Source organism: Myotis nattereri, assembly GCF_964212035.1.
Source record: "Myotis nattereri genome assembly, chromosome: X".
Classification (NCBI taxonomy): domain Eukaryota; kingdom Metazoa; phylum Chordata; class Mammalia; order Chiroptera; family Vespertilionidae; genus Myotis; species Myotis nattereri.
The window spans coordinates 128007915-128026597 of NC_138078.1; the positions used below are offsets into that span (position 1 = coordinate 128007915).

The following is an 18683-nucleotide window of genomic DNA, read 5'->3' on the forward strand; positions in this document are numbered from 1 at the left end:
AGGAGGGCGAAATAAGTGAAAAAAATTGTCCATAAGCATCTGTCCCCCATTGATCAAAAGTTCAGCATATGAGGTAAATACATCTCTAAGTTATAAGTGCTGGGTAACCCCGAAAGGTCATGTGGCATCCCTTGGCTCAGCATCAACGGGGAAGTGCCAAGGTAGGAGATGAGAGGCATGCAGTGCAGATATGAGCCAAGGCCATTCAACATGAGGTCAGTGGAAGTCTATGCAGAACTGATCACCAACATGCTGGGAGAAGACACAGGTGAAGCTGAGAGGAACTTAGGTGGTGCATAGGGGGTGTCTAATACAGTCACTCCTTTTCAACCTTTCCATGTCCTAACTGCACGGACAAGTAAATATTTCAATAGAAAGTTGAAATATTTATACTGATTATGAGTATGTAGGTAAGGCAGAAGGTGTCTTCTATTCATGGTGTTCCTGTGCTACTCTATAGACCAAAATAGCCCCAAGGACAGAGCCTGTTTCACTTAACTCAGCCATCTCAGCTAGCAAGCCCTGAACCATATTACTTCCTGTTACTGAGATGACATAGCAGAAACAAAGGGAAAACATGGTAATTAAAAAATATGAAATAAGATGGCAGAAATAAGTCAAATATATCAGGAACCATAATTAATATGAAATGGTGTTAATTACAATTTTCAGTCTGGAGTTAAAATCAAATTGTATGTTGTTGACAAGAAAGATACCTACAATAAAATTACACCAGGAGGCTAAAATAAAGGGATGTAATATGATTTTTCAGGTAATCCTAACAAAAACAAACAAACGAAGCAATCTTTATATCAGACAAAATATAGAACCCTAAAAAAAAGCATTATAAGAGAAAAAGATATTTTCTATACTAATAAAAGGGTAATATTCTAATTAGACTGGACATCTTCCAGATGACCTTCCAGACAAATCCATGGTGGCGGGGCCAAGGCAGAGGTGGTCAGGGGCGATCAGGCCAGTAGGGGAGAGCAGTTAGGTAGATCAGGCTGGCAGGGGAGAGCAGCTAGGGATCAGGCCAGCAGGGGAGGGCAGTTAGGGTGATCAGGCCGGCAGGCAGGTGAGTGGTTAGGAGCCAGTGGTCCTGGATTGCGAGAGGGTGCAGGCAGGGCTGAGGGGACCCCCACCCTGGATGAATTTCATGCACCGGGCCTCTAATATATTAATAAGGGGTATTGTGTAGGAGAGTAAAGAAAATGTGAACCACTAAAATGCATATCATTGTCAACACATAATGTCTTTGACATTTAGCTACCTTAAAGGACCCTATTTTTTTTCTTGTGTTGATACATACCCACTTCAGCTAGATTAAGTTTCCTTTGATAAATTGGGTTATATTAAAATTATAAACTTCTATTCAGTAAAATACACTATGTAGGTGAAAAGGCAAGTCACAAAGTAGGAGGAGAAATCTGTATCATATGCATCCAGTACCTGGAACTCTCATACACTGCTGGTGGGAATTTAAATGCATACAATTAGAAAGCATAAAGATGTTAGAAGAAAACATAAGAAGCAAAATCCCAGACATCTCTCACATCAATATTTTAGCCAATATGTCTCTGAGGGCAAGGGAAACTCAGGAAAAGATATACAAATGGAACTACTACATCAAACTATACAGCTTCTGCACAGCAAAAGAAACCATCAACAAAATGAAAAGGGAACCCACTATATGGGAGAACATATTTGCTAATGACATATCCAATAAGGGGTTAATTTCAAAAATATATAAAGAATTTATACAACTCAACACCAGGAAAACAAACAATCCCATTTAAAAATGGGCAAAGGACCTGAATAGACACTTCTCCAAAGGGGACACATAGATGGCCAAGAGACATGAAAAAGTGCTCAAAGTCACTAATCATCAGAGAGACATGAATTAAAATGACAATGTGGTATCACCTCACACCGATCAGAATGGCTACTATTGATAAATCAACAAAAAACAGGTGCTGGCAAGGGTGTGGAGAAAAGAAAACCCTAGCGCACTATTGGTAGGAATGCAGACTGGTGTAGCCACTATGCAAAGCCATATGGATTTTCCTCAAAAAATTAAAAATGGAACTGCCTTTTAAACCAGCAATCCCACTTCTGGGAATACATCCTAAGAATCCTAAAACACCAATCAGAAATAATATATGCACTCCTATGCTCATAGCAGCATTATTCGCAATAGTCAAGATCTGGAAATGGCCCAAGTGCACATCAGCAGATGAACAGATTAAAAAACAACCAAAAAAAAACAAACAAAAAAAACATGGTACATTTATACAATGAATACTACTCTGCCTTAAAAGAGATGGAACTCTTACCCTTTGTGATAGCATGGATAGACTTGGAGAGTATTATGCTAAGCAAAATAAACCAGTCAGAGAAAGACAAATACTTATATGAGCTCACTAATATGTATAATCTAATGAACAAAATAAAATGGAACCAGAGCATGGATACATGGAACATACTGGCAGGTGCCAGAGGTAGGGGGTGGTGGTGACTGGATAAATAAGTTGAAAAGATTAGCCAAAGAACATATATGTGTATCTCATGGACATGGACAATAGTGTGGTGAAGGCCAAGGGAGGGAGAGAAGGGAGTAGGTGGAGGTGGGCAAATGGGGGGGAGGGGACGGGGGAAGGCTGCAATATCAACATTAATATTTTTAAATAAATTGTGTGCAATTATTTTAGAAAACTACTTGGCAGTATCTACTAAACCTGAACATAATTTCACTCATAAGTGTACTTCCAGGAAATATGTATGCATATGTTACCAAAAAACATATACAAGAATGTTCATAAGTGTATCATATAAAAACAAGAGCCCAAAACTGGAAACTCAACTAAATATTCATCAACAGTAAAGTGGATGAATAAAGGTAGTAATATTTATACAATGGGAAACTACGAAACATGTAGATGAAGTACTGCTATACAAAACAACAGGGATGAATCTCATAGGCAAAATGTTAAATGAAAGACACAGAAGCGTGCACATTGTGAGCGTCTATTTATATAAAGTTTATGAACAGGCAAAACTCATTTATTTTTAGAAGTTAGGATAATGGTAATTTTGGAAAGGAGGAAGAGTATAATAATGACTAAAAGGAGGCGATAGGAGAGTTTAGACTGCAGTGGTTCTCAACCTTCCTAATGCCGCGACCCTTTAATACAGTTCCTCATGTTGTGGTGACCTCCAATTTCATTGTTACAAATTGAACATAATTAAAGCATAGTGATTAATCACAAAAACAATATGTAATTATATATGTGTTTTCCAATTATCTTAGGCGACCCCTGTGAAAGGGTCGTTTGACCCCCAAAGGGGTCGCGGCTCACAGGTTGAGAACCACTGGTTTAGAGGGTGTTGATTATGTCCTATGTATTAATCCGTTTAGTGTTTAAACAAGTGTACCCACTTTGTAAATAATTTAGACTAAAGTTCTGGGTACTTTTCTGAATATGTGTTATATTTAATAAACATTTAAATTGTAGTCCATGATTTAGTGAAAATAGGATATTCAATCCTTCACTTTTATGTCAAATCAAATATATTGCTGCCACTATTTTATGCCTTATTAAGAATTTTATCTTTCTACTCTAGCTTAAGGTTCCTAGGTTTTTCTCCATGAATGGCCCCAGCTTATATTTGACCTACACATGTCAGTAGTTTCATGTACATTTTAGAAATGCATGTTAAATAATGCTATTCCTGGTGGTTTGCTTTCTTTCAGATGCAACATGCAGCAGTAAGAATGGCATGTGCAAGCAGTTTTGTAAAAAGGGAACAGATAACAAGGTGCTTTGTTCCTGTACTACAGGATACCGACTTGCAGAAGACCAAAAGTCCTGTGAACCAGCAGGTCAAAATCTAAGTTTTTTTCAAAGCTTGGCAGATATATTCTCCAAATCTACATTTGAACCATTAGCATTTTAACTAGCCAACATAATTATAATCCCTACTTGTTTTAACTTCATTATGAAATCATAGAAAAGAGGAATCCCATGAATTGGAAAAAATAATTTTTCAAATTGCATCATTTTAAATGGAAATTCTAAATATCTTTAGTCTGAATTATTTTCCATTTATCCAATTTTTTTTTACTTTTATATCATGAAGCAATTGATTTTTGTACATATATTTGTAATTCAACCAGGCAAATTAATGTAGTAATCCCATGCCATGAAAGATACATAAATGATGGACTGATAGGCTTTTAGTACAAGGGTGGCTGAATTTTAAGCATGATTCTGCCAAGGTGTGCCTGGTTTCCTCTGAAAAAGTTATTTCCTATCCTTGGGTCTCAGGCTGTTTATACCCTTGGCATGAGAATAGTCCCAACAACCATCCATTTTAAGCCATGCCAGGCTGCTCAAGCACATCCCTCTATTCAGCAGTGGACAAGGCAGTGTTTCCCAGTCATGTTAACTATGCTGCCATGTTGACAGCTGGTTGGTGTATTCAGAACATCACCACTCCACACTCATATGGCTCTTCTCTGAAAAATGAAAGCAGTAGAAACTTTGATTGTTTTTTTAAAGTAGGCTTTGCAGGATCAATTATATTTGATAAATGAGGGCCCTTTTTGAAACATATACAATTTATTTTGCATTTCCAAAGCCTGATATCTTATTAAATTGGTGCATTAAATCATGCACCATTTCTCTGTAACTGGGTTCGATACCTATCTCAGTAATGCACTCAGCAGAGGAAATTAAAGGACCAGAGGACAAGAGTATTCATGCTGTAACTAAAATAAAGAGTATTTAATGCTTCAAGGGCCTGCCTGTCTGTCTGTCATATCTGGTTCTTCATATACACTGTCTCAAAGCCAGCCTACTTGGAAATATGTATTATTCCAATGTAGACTGATGGCATATTAGCTAAATCCTTACAACCCTTCAATGTTATAAGAGAAAAAAAAGAATGGAGAGCCACCTCCAAATATTGTGTTACATCTGAATATAGCCTTAGCTTTAGCAGAATAAGTAGGCCAAACCTAAAATAAGCTTTTCTGTTTTTCAATAGTAATGGTCCCTTTTCCTCTAACCATTGATGATTTATATTTATACATAAGTATTTTGAACAAATTTCCTGTTTTCCCAACCACATGCTGTCTTCATGATACTTTGCCACAGCTGGTTGCTATAGAAATGTCTGTTATAAGCAATGTGGCTGGAGGGGAAGTGAGAAATGAAAATAAAATGTGAGGTGACTTTGCTTGACTACAAATTTCCATTCTGGTTGCTTCCAATGAATCAGTAGACAATTTCTTTTACTTTTTAAATATATATTTTTATTGATTTGAGACTAAGGGAAAGGGAGAGAGAGAGAGCGAAACACCAATGATGAGAAAGAAAAATTCAACGGCTACTTCCTGAATGCCCCACACTGGGGATCAAGCCCACAACCCAGGCATGTGCCCCCACTGGGAATCGAACCATGACCTCCTGGTTCATAGGTCGACACTCAACCACTGAGCCATGCCAGCCGGGTGACAATTTCATTTCTTTAGGAAATAAACCAACCCAATGTAAAAAGGTGGGCAGTTCCCAAGGTGGACATGGCTATGATAATCATATGAGTAATTTGGTTAATACTTGATAATCATGTAATTAAATCACAATGACCCCCCCCCCCCAAGAAATACCTAAAATTCACTTTGGAATCTAGAAGGCATTCTAGTCTACAAAAGAAATCCTGTTAGCAATAAGCAGCAGGAGTACCATTTACTTAATTCTAAAGTTAAAGTTACAAGGCACCAATCATCAGATTTGCATTTAGGGACAGTACTTGGGAATAAAACTTTTTAGCAGAAAAAAACTAAACAGAAAGTCATTAGACTTTATAAAAGTCTTACAAAATTTGATTCTGGAACTCTTATCCTATTTCTGTAGCGATGATGCATTCTTGAACCAAATCTTCTTTTCATGAAGGATTTGAAAACTTACCATGAAAATAATTTAATTAACCTTTTAGTTTGAGATGATACTAATTGATTCGATTTTTAAAAAATATTGATGGGTCTGCTTTTCAGAAGTGACAAGGATGGGCCTCATTTTTAATCTTTGTAATATATGTTCTGCTTGCCAATGAGAAATACTCAAATTCTTTTTTTTTTTTTTTTCATTTTTCTAGTGCCATTTCCATGTGGGAGAGTTTCTGTCTCACTCAATTCTCTGAAGTTTACTCGTGCTGAGACTATTTTTTCCAATATGGACTCTGAAAATTCTACTGAAGATGAAACAATTTTGGACAACGTCACTCAAAGCACTCGACCATTTAATGACTTCACTCGAGTTGTTGGTGGAGAAAATGCCAAACCAGGTCAATTTCCTTGGCAGGTACTCTATATTGATGGTGTATCAAAACTAGAGGGGGTGGGGGGCAGACAGGCCAGGTGGGAGGCTGAGACTAGGACATTAGGTGTGGGAAGTGTTTCAGTACTCAGCAACATGAGGAAACCCCCATAGGTGGGGAGCTTGTGAAAGAGAAGTCCAGGGACAGTTACTATACAAGGTCAAGGAGAGTTTGGCATCAAAGAAATAGCATAGCAGGATTCCAGACAAGCCATAGTGAGGGCTAGAAGTGAGGTTACAGGTACAGGGGTTCAGGGTACTACTTTAGCTTCAGCCCCTGGAAAATACTGGTAAGCATCAGAAAATCTCTAGGTCCAGAAAAACTGTATTATTTCTAAGGGATTGTAAAAAGGACTCAAGTGGGAAGAATGAAAACAAGAACTGGGCTATTGGAACCAGGGTATGAGATAGGGACTGGGTCCAAGCCTGTGGGTCTCAAAATGTGGTAGCATCAGAATCTCCTGGGAACTTGTTAGGAATGCAAATTTTCATGCTACACCTTAGTCCTACCAGATCAGAGTCTCTGGGGGTGAGGCCCAGAAATTTGTGCGCTACAAGTCCTTCAGGTAATTCTAATGCACACTATAATTTGAAATCTAATGGTCCAAATGAAACAATCTTGTTGCAGAAGCTAAGGTTCAAAACTACAAACAGTGGAATCATGGTACCTAATCGCACATTCCTCCAGGTGTGAACTGCAGACAACACACATGAGAATCACCTGTGCAAATTTTTGGGGTGACAATCAAGAGCTAAATTTGTAACAAAACCTCGGTTGTTACTGGCTATAGCTAAAGCCTAAGGGATTCTATCAGAGAGAAGGAGTAGGCCCCAGAGATCAGGATCTAGGCTGGTCCTTATATAAAGTTGTGCTGTCCAATAAGGTAACTACTAGCCACATGTGGCTATTTAAATTTAACTACCATTAAATCAAATTTAAAATTAATTTCCTCAGTGACACCTGCCATATTTCAAGTGCACAATAGCCACATATGACTACCATATTAGAAAGCGCAGAAACAGAACATTTCCATCATTGCAGAAAGTTCTATTGGACAGCACTTATAACAGTTGAGTCTAATATAAAACTCCCTAGTGGCCACAATCATGTGATTTTATAGTAATCTCAAGGATGCTTCACTAAACCTCTCTACTGAGGTTTGAACATTTGTCATCAGAGACCAGTAGTTTTAAAGACGTTTCAATTATCAAACAGGTAGAAATTTAAGCTAGGATCAGGTAAATGTCCCCAAGTTTAAAACTACTGGAATTTTTTGAGGCTAGCTACGTAACTATCTAGAATTCTTTGGATTACCTGCATTTACCCAATATAATGCTTATAAGATATTGAACTTAGCCCTGGAAGGTGAGGGATTTGGCACAGACATTCCAGAGAATGGTACTAAAGAGTTATAGACCATCACAACCAAAACTTTATATTTTACTTTCTTTTACCTTTGCTTTTAACAATATTTGTTGGACTTGATCTTATACACAATAAAATATACCATATGTTCCTTTAAAACCCCTACTTAAGCATCCTACCAGTGCTGCTTCCTTCACTCACTCACATCTTTACTTTCGTTCATGACTCTTGATAAGAATAACCTTTGACCTTCTTATCAACCTCTCCTTGAATAATCCCTCTTGGGTCAGCCACTCTAATTATGCTTTATTCTATTTAACATCTATGTGTCTAATTCTAATTTTATTATTTGTGTTCTTATGTTTTCATTCACTCTATATCCAACTTCCATGGGTAAGTTGCTTAGAACAAAAATTATACTTTATAAGTTTTATCTTCCTTGGGCTTGTGAGACATAAAGCAGTGCTTAGAGTGGAGGACCCAGTCACCCAGTGTTTCATTAGCTAAGAAGATAACTTCCCACTCAAAAAAAAAAAAACCCAAAAAAACCACCAGGATTTTTTTTTTTAAATCCCAGAATGCATGCATTGCAGGCTTAGCATTGTTCCCTTGTCATCCCAGAAATAAAATGGCAAATATATTTAAATGAGAGCTAAAAATATGGGATTTTGTTGTCTCAGTTTAGTCATATAATCTCTGTTCCCTATGCATCCCTTTTAAGCCAGATGCTTGCCAATGTTTGAACAACGCCGTCTTTCCTAATAGAAATTTTACTCTAGCAAGCTATTTTTTTTTCTTTTAAGCAAAAGAAACTATTAGATGACAGTTACAGTTGCACTGTGAGGAAGAAGATACAAGTGATACACATCATTTCAAATCTGTCATGTCCTCCTCAATGCACACTTGTAGTTAGTGTACCTGTTACCTCTTTCCAATCAAGCCGAGCTAAGATAATTTGGAATGTTCAAAATCACTTATCCACATGTATGCACATGTGCACACACATGTTCACTCCCTATTTTACACACATGAATTAAGATTACGGACTGGGGAACTACAAAGTACTAGATTTTAGTTTTTCCCCAAAAGTGAAGAGCTGATCTACTTTCTTGGCTACTTCAGAATGACCCAGTCATATTTCTGCATTGTTTCCATCCTAACCAGAGGACTGTCCACACCCACCTCCATGTAGTTTCTCATGAAAGGTTACTTTAGCCGTGTTCGGCTTCCCTCCCTTCTCATTTCCCCGCTTATTCCAAGGAGCCTACCTTACTTGTTCCAGTATGCAGGTCTCTCTGGCATGCATCCGTGTTGAGCAGGGACTTCTTTGTTGAATTATAGGTGTTTATTTTGTTGAAATGTTAGAGGGAGAGGACAGACCCACATTTACGCCGCCATTCCTCTGACATCACCTCCCAAAAATATCAGATACATTTGAGTATATAAAAGTCACTTTAGACTAAGAAGAAATAGAAACGAAACAAACCAGAATCTCTCATTTGTGGGAGAGCCGGCTCCACCTCATCACAGTTAATCTGCAGGGTGGAACTACTTGATTTGATTGCAAACAAAACTGCAACACACTTGCTGCAGCCCAAGGCATCAAGAGAAAGTAAGCAACAGCTGGGGTTTCAAAGGTCAAAATATTCTATGGCAATGAAATAGAAAATACTGTTTAGCAATGCCACCTAGAAAAGAGTGGTTCAAATGCTGATGCTTCATAAAAAGGGGTGGGAGATAAAGCAACCACTTAGGTAAAGAAATCCCAAGAAGAACTGAGAGTTGACCTTCATCTGGAGTAATGAACAGTTTGAATGAATTGGAAAGGTTTTAGTCTGTTAGAGAAAAGGTTTAAGTGAGCTGCTTGCAAGTGCTAAAGTGCCACAGTGGGGAAGGAGAAGATGACTTTTTGTTTGTGGATTTATGAGTGAAAGTTACAGGCAGGTAGGCAGGTTCTGGCCCCGGTTATGAAAGCCCTTTACAACCGCAAGAACGATTTTGTGGGCTGGGCAGTTTTGGGAGGAAATGCTGTTTGAAAAAAATGTCTAATTGTTTACTTGAAGAGCTGTTCTGTCACTGGGGACAGCAGCTGCTGGATAACTCTATGAAGAGTATGTCAAGGGTATTTTTTCACCTAGGGGGAGATTAGAGTAGGGTAGAGGATAGCTTTGAGACCCTAAAGAGCAATGTGCACTTTCCATGTGGCCTGTCCTTAACTTATTTTAGGGCTTTCACCTGGGAAGCTGGAGGCAAGGCCTCCTCAGCAACTGTGGTTGCCAGACACTTCCAAAACCCCCTGTGGTTCCGGCCTGCAAGGCCCCGCCCCCCAAACTCAAAGGTACAGGCTGGCTTGCCTGACCCGGAACCCACATCACCATGACAGAAGGCCTGAGAGAGAGGTGGAGGGAGGTACAAGGCCAATTTCCTTCATTTTCCCTCCAGATGCACTGTGGTGGGCTCAGAGCCACATGAGAGCCTGGGGAAATGAAGCAGGGATTCTGCAGGAACACCTCAAGAGGGAAGAGAGGACGCTAAAGGTTTAAGTGCACTATATAGGAACAGAACTGCTGTTTCCTCAAGTCAGTATATCCTTAGCTTCCTTAGAGGAGTGGGAACTAAAACAAGACTCAGAATTTCACACAGCTGCATAGGCAAGCAATGAAAACTTTTCAACATTAGAGAAAAAGGGAAATTGCAATGCTTATATTACAAGACCGCCCTCATCAACAGCTTAAAAGTGAGAGATTTGAGAAGCTAGGCAGTGTTGAGGCTTTCCAAAGCTTTAATTTGGTTTTGGTTCCATGCCCTTGAGGCTGTCTGCAGACAATTCTGAGCATGCGCAAACTTACCCCAAGCGCTCCTCCCACCTCTTCTGCTTTGGCTTAGGATCTGTCCTGCCCTGTATGCCAAGTACCTGGTCTTCTATTTTCTGTTTTATCATGGACCGAATAAAATGGAAGCCAGGTCCTCAAGCTTTCCCTATCCTTTATATTAGGTTGTATCATATGCAATTGCAGATAAACTATTTAACAAACAAAATATGCCTGTCTATTCTTTATTCTATTCTTGGCCTAAAATAATCTTAAAATATTTTAGCATTTTACCCAGTCTGAACTTTCCTCAGCTTTGGCCTGAAGCTAGCCTTATAGATGCCCAAACTCTTGACCTGAACAGCTATCTACACAAACCCAATTCATTCCATTCTATTAGGACACACATCCATGGCAGAGAGCACACATAGTTACCATATGTATGAAACATGACTTTTTTTTCTTTGGTGGGGGGATGGAGGGATTAGGAGGAAGATGTTATATCAAGATCCTAAGACTATAGAAATATCTTCACCTGGAAAAGGTAACCCTCTATTTGTCCTAGCTCAAATGATAAAGTTCCAATTAGGAGAAATAAAAAGATGACAATAGTAATTTCACCAGCCCCACAAAACTAGTTTGCACAGAACACTTAGACTATTATTCTCTGGGACAGTTTGATGAAATACATTTCTTTTTTAAAATTTTTATTTTATTTTTTATTGTTTAAAGTATTACATATGTCTCCTTTTTCCCTAATTGACCCCCCCCCCCCACTCCCACTCCCCAGGAAAAGCATCCACTGCCCCAGTGTCTGTGTCCACTGGTTATGCTAATACGCATGCATACAAGTCCTTTGGTTGATCTCATTCCCCCGCTCCCCTGCCTTCTCTCCGAGGTTGGACAGTCTGTTCAGTGTTACCTTATCTCTGGATCTATTTTTGTTCATCAGTTTATGTTGTTCATTATATTCCATGTATGAGTGAGATCATGTGATATTTATCTTTCTCCGACTGGCTTATTTCACTTAGCATAATGCTCTCCAGTTCCATCCATGCTGTTGCAAATGGTAAAAGTTCCTTCTTTTTTATAGCAACATAGTATTCCATTGTGTAGCTGTACCACAGTTTTTTAATCCCCTTATCTGCTGATGGGCACTTAGGCTGCCAAATCTTAGCTATTGTAAATTGTGCTGCTATGAACATAGGGGTGCATATATCCTTTCTGATTGGTGTTTCTAGTTTCTTGGGATATATTCCTAGGAGTGGGATTACTGGGTCAAATGGGAGCTCCATTTTAACTTTTAGAAGAAAGTCCATACTGTTTTCCACGGTAGCTGCACCAGTCTGCATTCCCACCAGCAGTGCACGAGAGTTCCTTTTTCTCCACATCCTGGCCAGCACTTGTCGTTTGTTGATTTGTTGATAATAGCCAGTCTGACAGGTGTGAGATGATACCTCATTGTTGTTTTGATTCGCATCTTTCCAGTGATTAGTGACTTTGAGCATGTTTTCGAATGAAATCTATTTCAATCACTAGTCTAGTTAACCAGTTATTAAAAACCAAAAGTGAGCATTGCCTCTGTGCCCAGAAAAATGAAGTAGAGCTTAGGGCTGGATGAATCACACCTGTGGGCATAACAAGCTATACATCATGCAGAAATTATTTTGCTTTTTATATGAGAGAGAATGAGTATGCAAACATAGAAAAATATTTTTGTAAAGCTGGAGGTGGCTATTTAGGAAGAATAAAGGTTTACTAAAATCACAAGGAAATGCTAGGTTCAAGTTAAAAGGTTAGGAAGTGAACAAGGCAACAGCTGTTACTCTGGGTTGGCATTGTCAATAAAGAGCATCAGAACAGATGTGTAAATGTGTATTTTGTAGGTTCATGTGGATGTATTTGGTGTGTATCTGTGTGTGTGTGTGTGTGTGTGTCTGAAAGAAAGAAAACAGGCTCCTCTTAGGTCATGACAAACATGAAAATGTTTGACAGGTCAGAACTCAGTTGTCTTGCTCAGAACATACGCTTTCCCATTTTCCCCATCATTCTCCAAAGGTATGTCTTACAAGAACTTGTCATTGGTCAAGCAGATAGCTCATCCCCAAATAACTAATATTTAGATAGCTGTGATCTTGAGGTAGTCAAGCAAACATTCCACAACCAAGCCTTTTGTGATATCTTTAAATGTGAATATATTTTAGGACTTTTTCTTGACAAAGATGTTTGCTAAAATTTAGGCTCTTTAGGCATAAAAGGACACAACCATATTTCTTGATCACCCACCAGAAAGCAATAGAAGCTCTGGCAGCAAGTCTTTGGCTGGAATCACACTGGCTACATCGCAGCCTCTGTATCCAGGGGCTGTGGATATCATTCAGTCTGGCCTTACTAGCCCATTAAGCTGAGAAATGTCTAATTCATCTCTAATACAAAAATTAATTCTTAACCCCAGTTACTTGAACAGATATTCAGTTGTAACCATTAGGACCAATATAGGACAATATTGCCCAAATTTGTTTGACGATGAAAATCACTTGGGGTCAGAGCCAGTTTCGCGAACTTGTGACCAGTGCACCTTGCACAGCGCCCTGCATTCAGAGGGGTCCTACATTTGGAGTTCAGTGCTTTGCATTTGTGTTTTATAATTCAAGTCCAATGACACAATGGGGCATACATGGGCTAGCAGTGATAGCGAACCTATGACACGTGTGTCAGAGGTGACACGCGAACTCATTTTTTTGGTTGATATTTCTTTGTTAAATGGCATTTAAATATATAAAATAAATATCAAAAATATAAGTCTTTGTTTTACTATGGTTTCAAATATCAAAAAAATTTCTATATGTGACACGGCACCAGAGTTAAGTTAGGGTTTTTCAAAATGCTGACACGCCGAGCTCAAAAGGTTCGCCATCACTGGGCTAGGGACTTGGATACTTGAATCATTGGTCTCAGTTCTCAGTACCACAAGGGGATGGATTCTTGACTTCCCACTTCCCTGTCCCCTGGTGCCTTGGCCAACCCTGACTCTCCTTTCTCACACTTGCCCAATGACTACTGCCAACCCCAAACCATAGCACATCTCCTCATCCCCAGTAGCTACCACTGTCGTCCGCCTCCTGCACAGTCACAGGAAAGGTTAAGTATGGGTGCACATACCCTATGCCATCTTGGGAGGGGGCATGGTCACATGGCATCTAGGGAGCAAAAATGTCACAGAACATTTGGAAGGTGAATGGTGGGAGTGAGCCTCTTGCCCACCTCTATTCCAGGTACTGAGCACATTCTGGCATATAAGTTGCAACCCCTTGGGAATCCCCCCTTTGCGGTTGGTTGCTGCAATGGGCCAGTGGGAAGGAAAGATTTACTTACTCTTACCACTGCTGGGTCACAGAGCATCAGTCTGGTGGGAGAAGGGTATGGAGCATGTGTGCTTGCATGCTAAATTTCAAGAAAAATTTTATATTTTAATGTCTTCAATACCATTTTCCCTGACTTTTGAACAGGGAGGGGGGGTCCCACATATTCATTTTGCACTGAGCCCCACAAATTATGTAGCTATATCTGCCCAGAGTGGACACTTTTCTTATTGTTGACAATATTATAAATTTCTCCTATTTTCTCCCTTTCTGTGCCCTCCACCCAACCCCCACCCCACCCCAAGTCTTCCCCATACTATTGTCTATGTTCACAGGTTATTCATATCAGAGTGAGCAGTTTTAAAACATAGTTCACCAACTATTGGGAATTCTGAAACAGAATTTTTCAAATTTAATTATGCATAAGGATATTCCAGAGATCTTCATTTTTCTCTCGTCCCATCCCCTAAATATTCTTATTAAGCCTGGGTGGGCCTCCAAATCTGCATTTTACAAGCATCTTAGATGATTCTACTGCAACTGGTTCACCAACCACACTTGGAGAAATACTGGATGCTTAGAAGCATAGATTCTGAAGCCAGGCAGACTAGGGTTTGCATCTTAGCTTCATCACTAACCTTAGGGTAATTAACATGCATATCTAAACTTCAGTTAGCTCATTATAAATGGAAATATTAATATCACCTTCAATGTGTTGTATTAAATGTACATAAAACACTTAGCACAATGATTAGTCCATAGTAAGCCATCAATAAATGTTCTAAAATACTTAAGAAGACTGTTAAGTCTAGGTCAGTGGTCGGCAAACTCATTAGTCAACAGAGCCAAATATCAACAGTACAATGACTGAAATTTCTTTTGAGAGCCAAATTTTTTAAACTTAAACTATATAGGTAGGTACATTGCTATTAACTTAGTTTGGGTACTCCTAAGGCTTAGGAAGAGCCACACTCAAGAGGCCAAGGAGCCGCATGTGGCTTGCGAGCCGCATGTGGCTTGCGAGCCGCAGTTTGCCGACCACGGGTCTAGGTGGTCGGTACACTGGGGTTTGTTATATTATGTGAGTTCTCCTATATTTTTACAACTTTTCAAAATGAAAAGCAATAGCTAGAATGAGAGGGAAAGCTAGAGTATGGAAAGAGGGATCAGAAGCTTGCAATGAGTCAGCTCCATAGGTCTCCTGGTAGGAGGCTGGTGCTTCAGTGTCAAGGATTTAGCAGATGTTCAGTAAATTGAATTCAGGACAAAAAGTATCTTCACTAGAATATGCCCCAAGGACCTTCTCAGACTCATACTGAAAGGAACTAACCATTTCCTTCCCCTAATTTATGAATGGGCTGACACATGGGGCTATGTGTATTTTATTTAGTAAAAGGGCATCTATTCACAAGAGCTAGTCCAGCGGTTCTCAACCTGTGGGTTGCGACCCCTTTGGGGGTCGAAAGACCCTTTCACAGGAGTCGCCTAAGACCATCGGAAAACACATATATAATTACATATTGTTTTGTGATTAATCACAATGCTTTAATTATGTTCAATTTGTAACAATGAAATTGGGGGTGACCACAACATGAGGAACTGTATTAAAGGGTCGCGGCACTAGGAAGGTTGAGAACCACTGAGCTAGTCAGTGCCCAGAAATGTTTTACCAAATGTTAAGTGTGCCCTCTAGTGTTCACCTTCTCGGCTTTCTTCCTAAAGTGGTTGATCAGGCTCTTGCTTACATTGGAAGTGAAATTCTCCAAGTTGATCTAGTCATTGAGGTGGTGAAAATATTCATTGTCCACTCTGATTATGCAATGAATGTGCAGATGTAAGACTGGGGTGGCCTCTTATCTAATAATGCCCAGGCTCAAAGCAGTGCCCAAACATCTTTATCCACTGTGCCCCACCACCACCACCAAAAAAAAAAAAAAATAGAACTTTTAGGACAAAGGCAACTGGCATAACCAGCCAGGGACAGTCAAATATGGTTAGGTACAATGGAAGGAGTGCATGAGTCTTTCTGTTCCTCATTGCCTGGATGGCCATAAACATAGCCGTTATGGAGGCCATAGGTCTCATTTCATAATATTCCTGTTTAAAAAGGGCTTGAAAAAAATCTCCTTTAAAAATCAATGGGGGTTTTTTTCTTCTAATAGCCTGCAGCAAAAAATATTTCCTCATGCAGGGTCAGGATACTCAATAATAACTACTGATCTCAAGGAGTCAAGTCAGTGCATGTCTCAATGTATAATTATTGCAATCAGATAATCTGACACACCTGGAAATGGAATCCAAGGGCCCTAGATCCCCAAAAGAAGCTGTTCCCTCATATTGGTGAGAGTTCCCCCTGGCTCTCACTGAATGTTCTCTTCAAGACAGTTACAGAAATTGCTTTTTAAAATTATGCTCCAGAAATACTAATTCATCTGCAATACTAACACTTTGCAGAAACTCTCCAGGTCTGCCAGCACCTACAAGCCAACTTTTGCCGACTCCTGTAAACAGCACACATATTTACTTAGTTTTGAATCAAATATATTATCTAATAAGATTCATAATTTTGTTTCCACAGGTCCTTCTGCATAATAAAATTGAAGGATTCTGTGGAGGTTCCATTGTTAATGAAAAATGGGTCGTAACTGCAGCCCACTGTATCAAACCTGGTGTTGAAATTACCATTATTGCAGGTAAGTAAATAAGGATAGTACTCTACAACATCTTCTATAAGACTAGTATATCATATTTTATGAAGGTCTAATAGGATAATTGTTAAATAACTTGGGCTAGTGGTAGAGGGGTCATGTTTTCAAAACCCAACTTGCTTCAACCTCCAACCTTTCCAGAGTTCTTTGGTGTACTTTTATTAGCACTCACTTCAGTGGGGAACAATTATTTATTGATGTCTCCATTTCCCTACCAGACTGAGCCTTCCCAAAAGCTGTGTCATAACACTGATCTTTATATCTCTAGTGCCTGGCACAACCTGTAGTGGACCCTCTAACATTTGAATGAATGACCAAATGAATGTATTATTTGTGAGCAAAAAGGAATCAAAATACTAGAAATTGGGGAAGTCTAGAATAAAATTCATGAGAAGTAGATTCATTATCACATGTGAACAATGTAAGACTTGTAACAGCAAGGGTGAACAGAACCATGTCTATGATGGGTCCTGAATCACTTTTTGATCTAAAAAGTATGCTCTGGCCCTCATTACATTTTATCTAAATCATACCAATATAAGATTGAGATCTTTGACACTTGGCTGCCAGTTAATTCAGTGATGCCAAGTGGACACTTTGAAAATCTGTTTCTTTATGTGAAGGGCTATTTGTTACTGAAGAAAAATTTGTTTTGAATGGGTGAAATGCCAGTTAAGTAAGTGATGCTAGGTGGACACTTGGAAAATGTGTGTCTCTATGAGAAAGATAGTGACTGAAAAAGAAATCTGTTTTCAATAGGTGAGCATAACACCGAAAAGGAGGAGCCTACAGAGCAAAGGCGAAATGTGATTCGTGTTATTCCTCACCACAACTACAACGCAACTATTAATAAGTACAGCCATGACATTGCCCTTCTGGAACTGGATGAACCTTTAATGTTAAACAGCTATGTAACACCTATTTGCATCGCTGACAGGGAATACACAAACATCTTCCTCAAATTTGGGTCTGGCTATGTGAGTGGCTGGGGAAAAGTCTTCAACAGAGGGAGATCAGCTTCAATTCTTCAGTACCTTAAAGTTCCCCTTGTTGACCGAGCCACATGCCTTCGCTCCACAAAGTTCACCATCTATAATAACATGTTCTGTGCTGGCTTCCATGAGGGAGGTAAAGATTCATGCCAAGGAGATAGTGGGGGACCCCATGTTACTGAAGTGGAAGGCATCAGTTTCTTAACTGGAATTATTAGCTGGGGTGAAGAGTGTGCAGTGAAAGGAAAATATGGAATATATACCAAGGTATCCCGGTATGTCAACTGGATTAAGGAAAAAACACAGCTCACTTAAAGAAAAATGTATCTCCAAGGTTCACATATTTGGGATTAAAAATGAGCAAGGTCTTTTACTAACTAATCACTTTCCCCTCTCATCAGATTTGAACATATACATTCCGTGAATATTGCTTTTTCTTTTTATGGGGAGAAATCTGTCTAGAATTGATATTTTGTAGAATAAATAAATTAGAAAATCAAATCATTTGAGAAATATAGTGTGGTAATAATTTGTGACCATGAAAAAAATGTGAAGTTATTTTCTTCATCCTGATCATCAGGCATTATATTTCTCCACCAGCAACTCCCTGATTCTCCCTCCTCAGCAGCATTCCATGTTCCAGATATTTCTTACTTCTCCCACCAAAACGTCAATATGTATTATATCAGATCCAGGATATTTGGTCTAGTCCATCACAAGTCCAACACCACACTCATAAAGGAAGAACACTGGAACAACTGACAGGTTAAAACTCATCAGAAACACTACTTCTTTTTCTGTAACTCTTATATCTGCATCCTTTATCTTTTACAACTTCTAATCTCTAAATCAGTTTTTCTCTTTCTCTCTCTTCTTTTCCCTACGCATAGAGGAGGGAAGGGAAGCATAATACTGTTTTACTGGTATGCACAATGATATATATCTATCAAACCCAGACTTGCCTTCAGTTTAGTCTTGGATTTGCATATCTGAGCATAGGGATGAAGTAAGGTCTAAAGAACTTAGGGGGAAAGTTCCTCTCAGAGAGTCACGTTATTAAATACA

General features: G+C 39.1%; 1 protein-coding gene across 2 annotated transcripts in view; it reads left to right on the forward strand.

The window, feature by feature from the left end:
• The window catches only part of F9 (coagulation factor IX), a gene marked incomplete at both ends in the record, with an annotated part of 38161 nt that extends 20228 nt beyond the window's left edge, over positions 1 to 17933 (forward strand). For both annotated transcript variants that reach the window (XM_081081836.1, XM_081081835.1), the window contains 4 exons: positions 3755 to 3883; positions 6160 to 6365; positions 16497 to 16611; positions 17386 to 17933. In XM_081081836.1, coding sequence (XP_080937962.1) covers positions 3755 to 3883; positions 6160 to 6365; positions 16497 to 16611; positions 17386 to 17933 — 998 coding nt within the window. The remainder of the gene's footprint in view (positions 1 to 3754; positions 3884 to 6159; positions 6366 to 16496; positions 16612 to 17385) is intronic.
• Between the last annotated feature and the right edge of the window lie 750 nt (positions 17934 to 18683).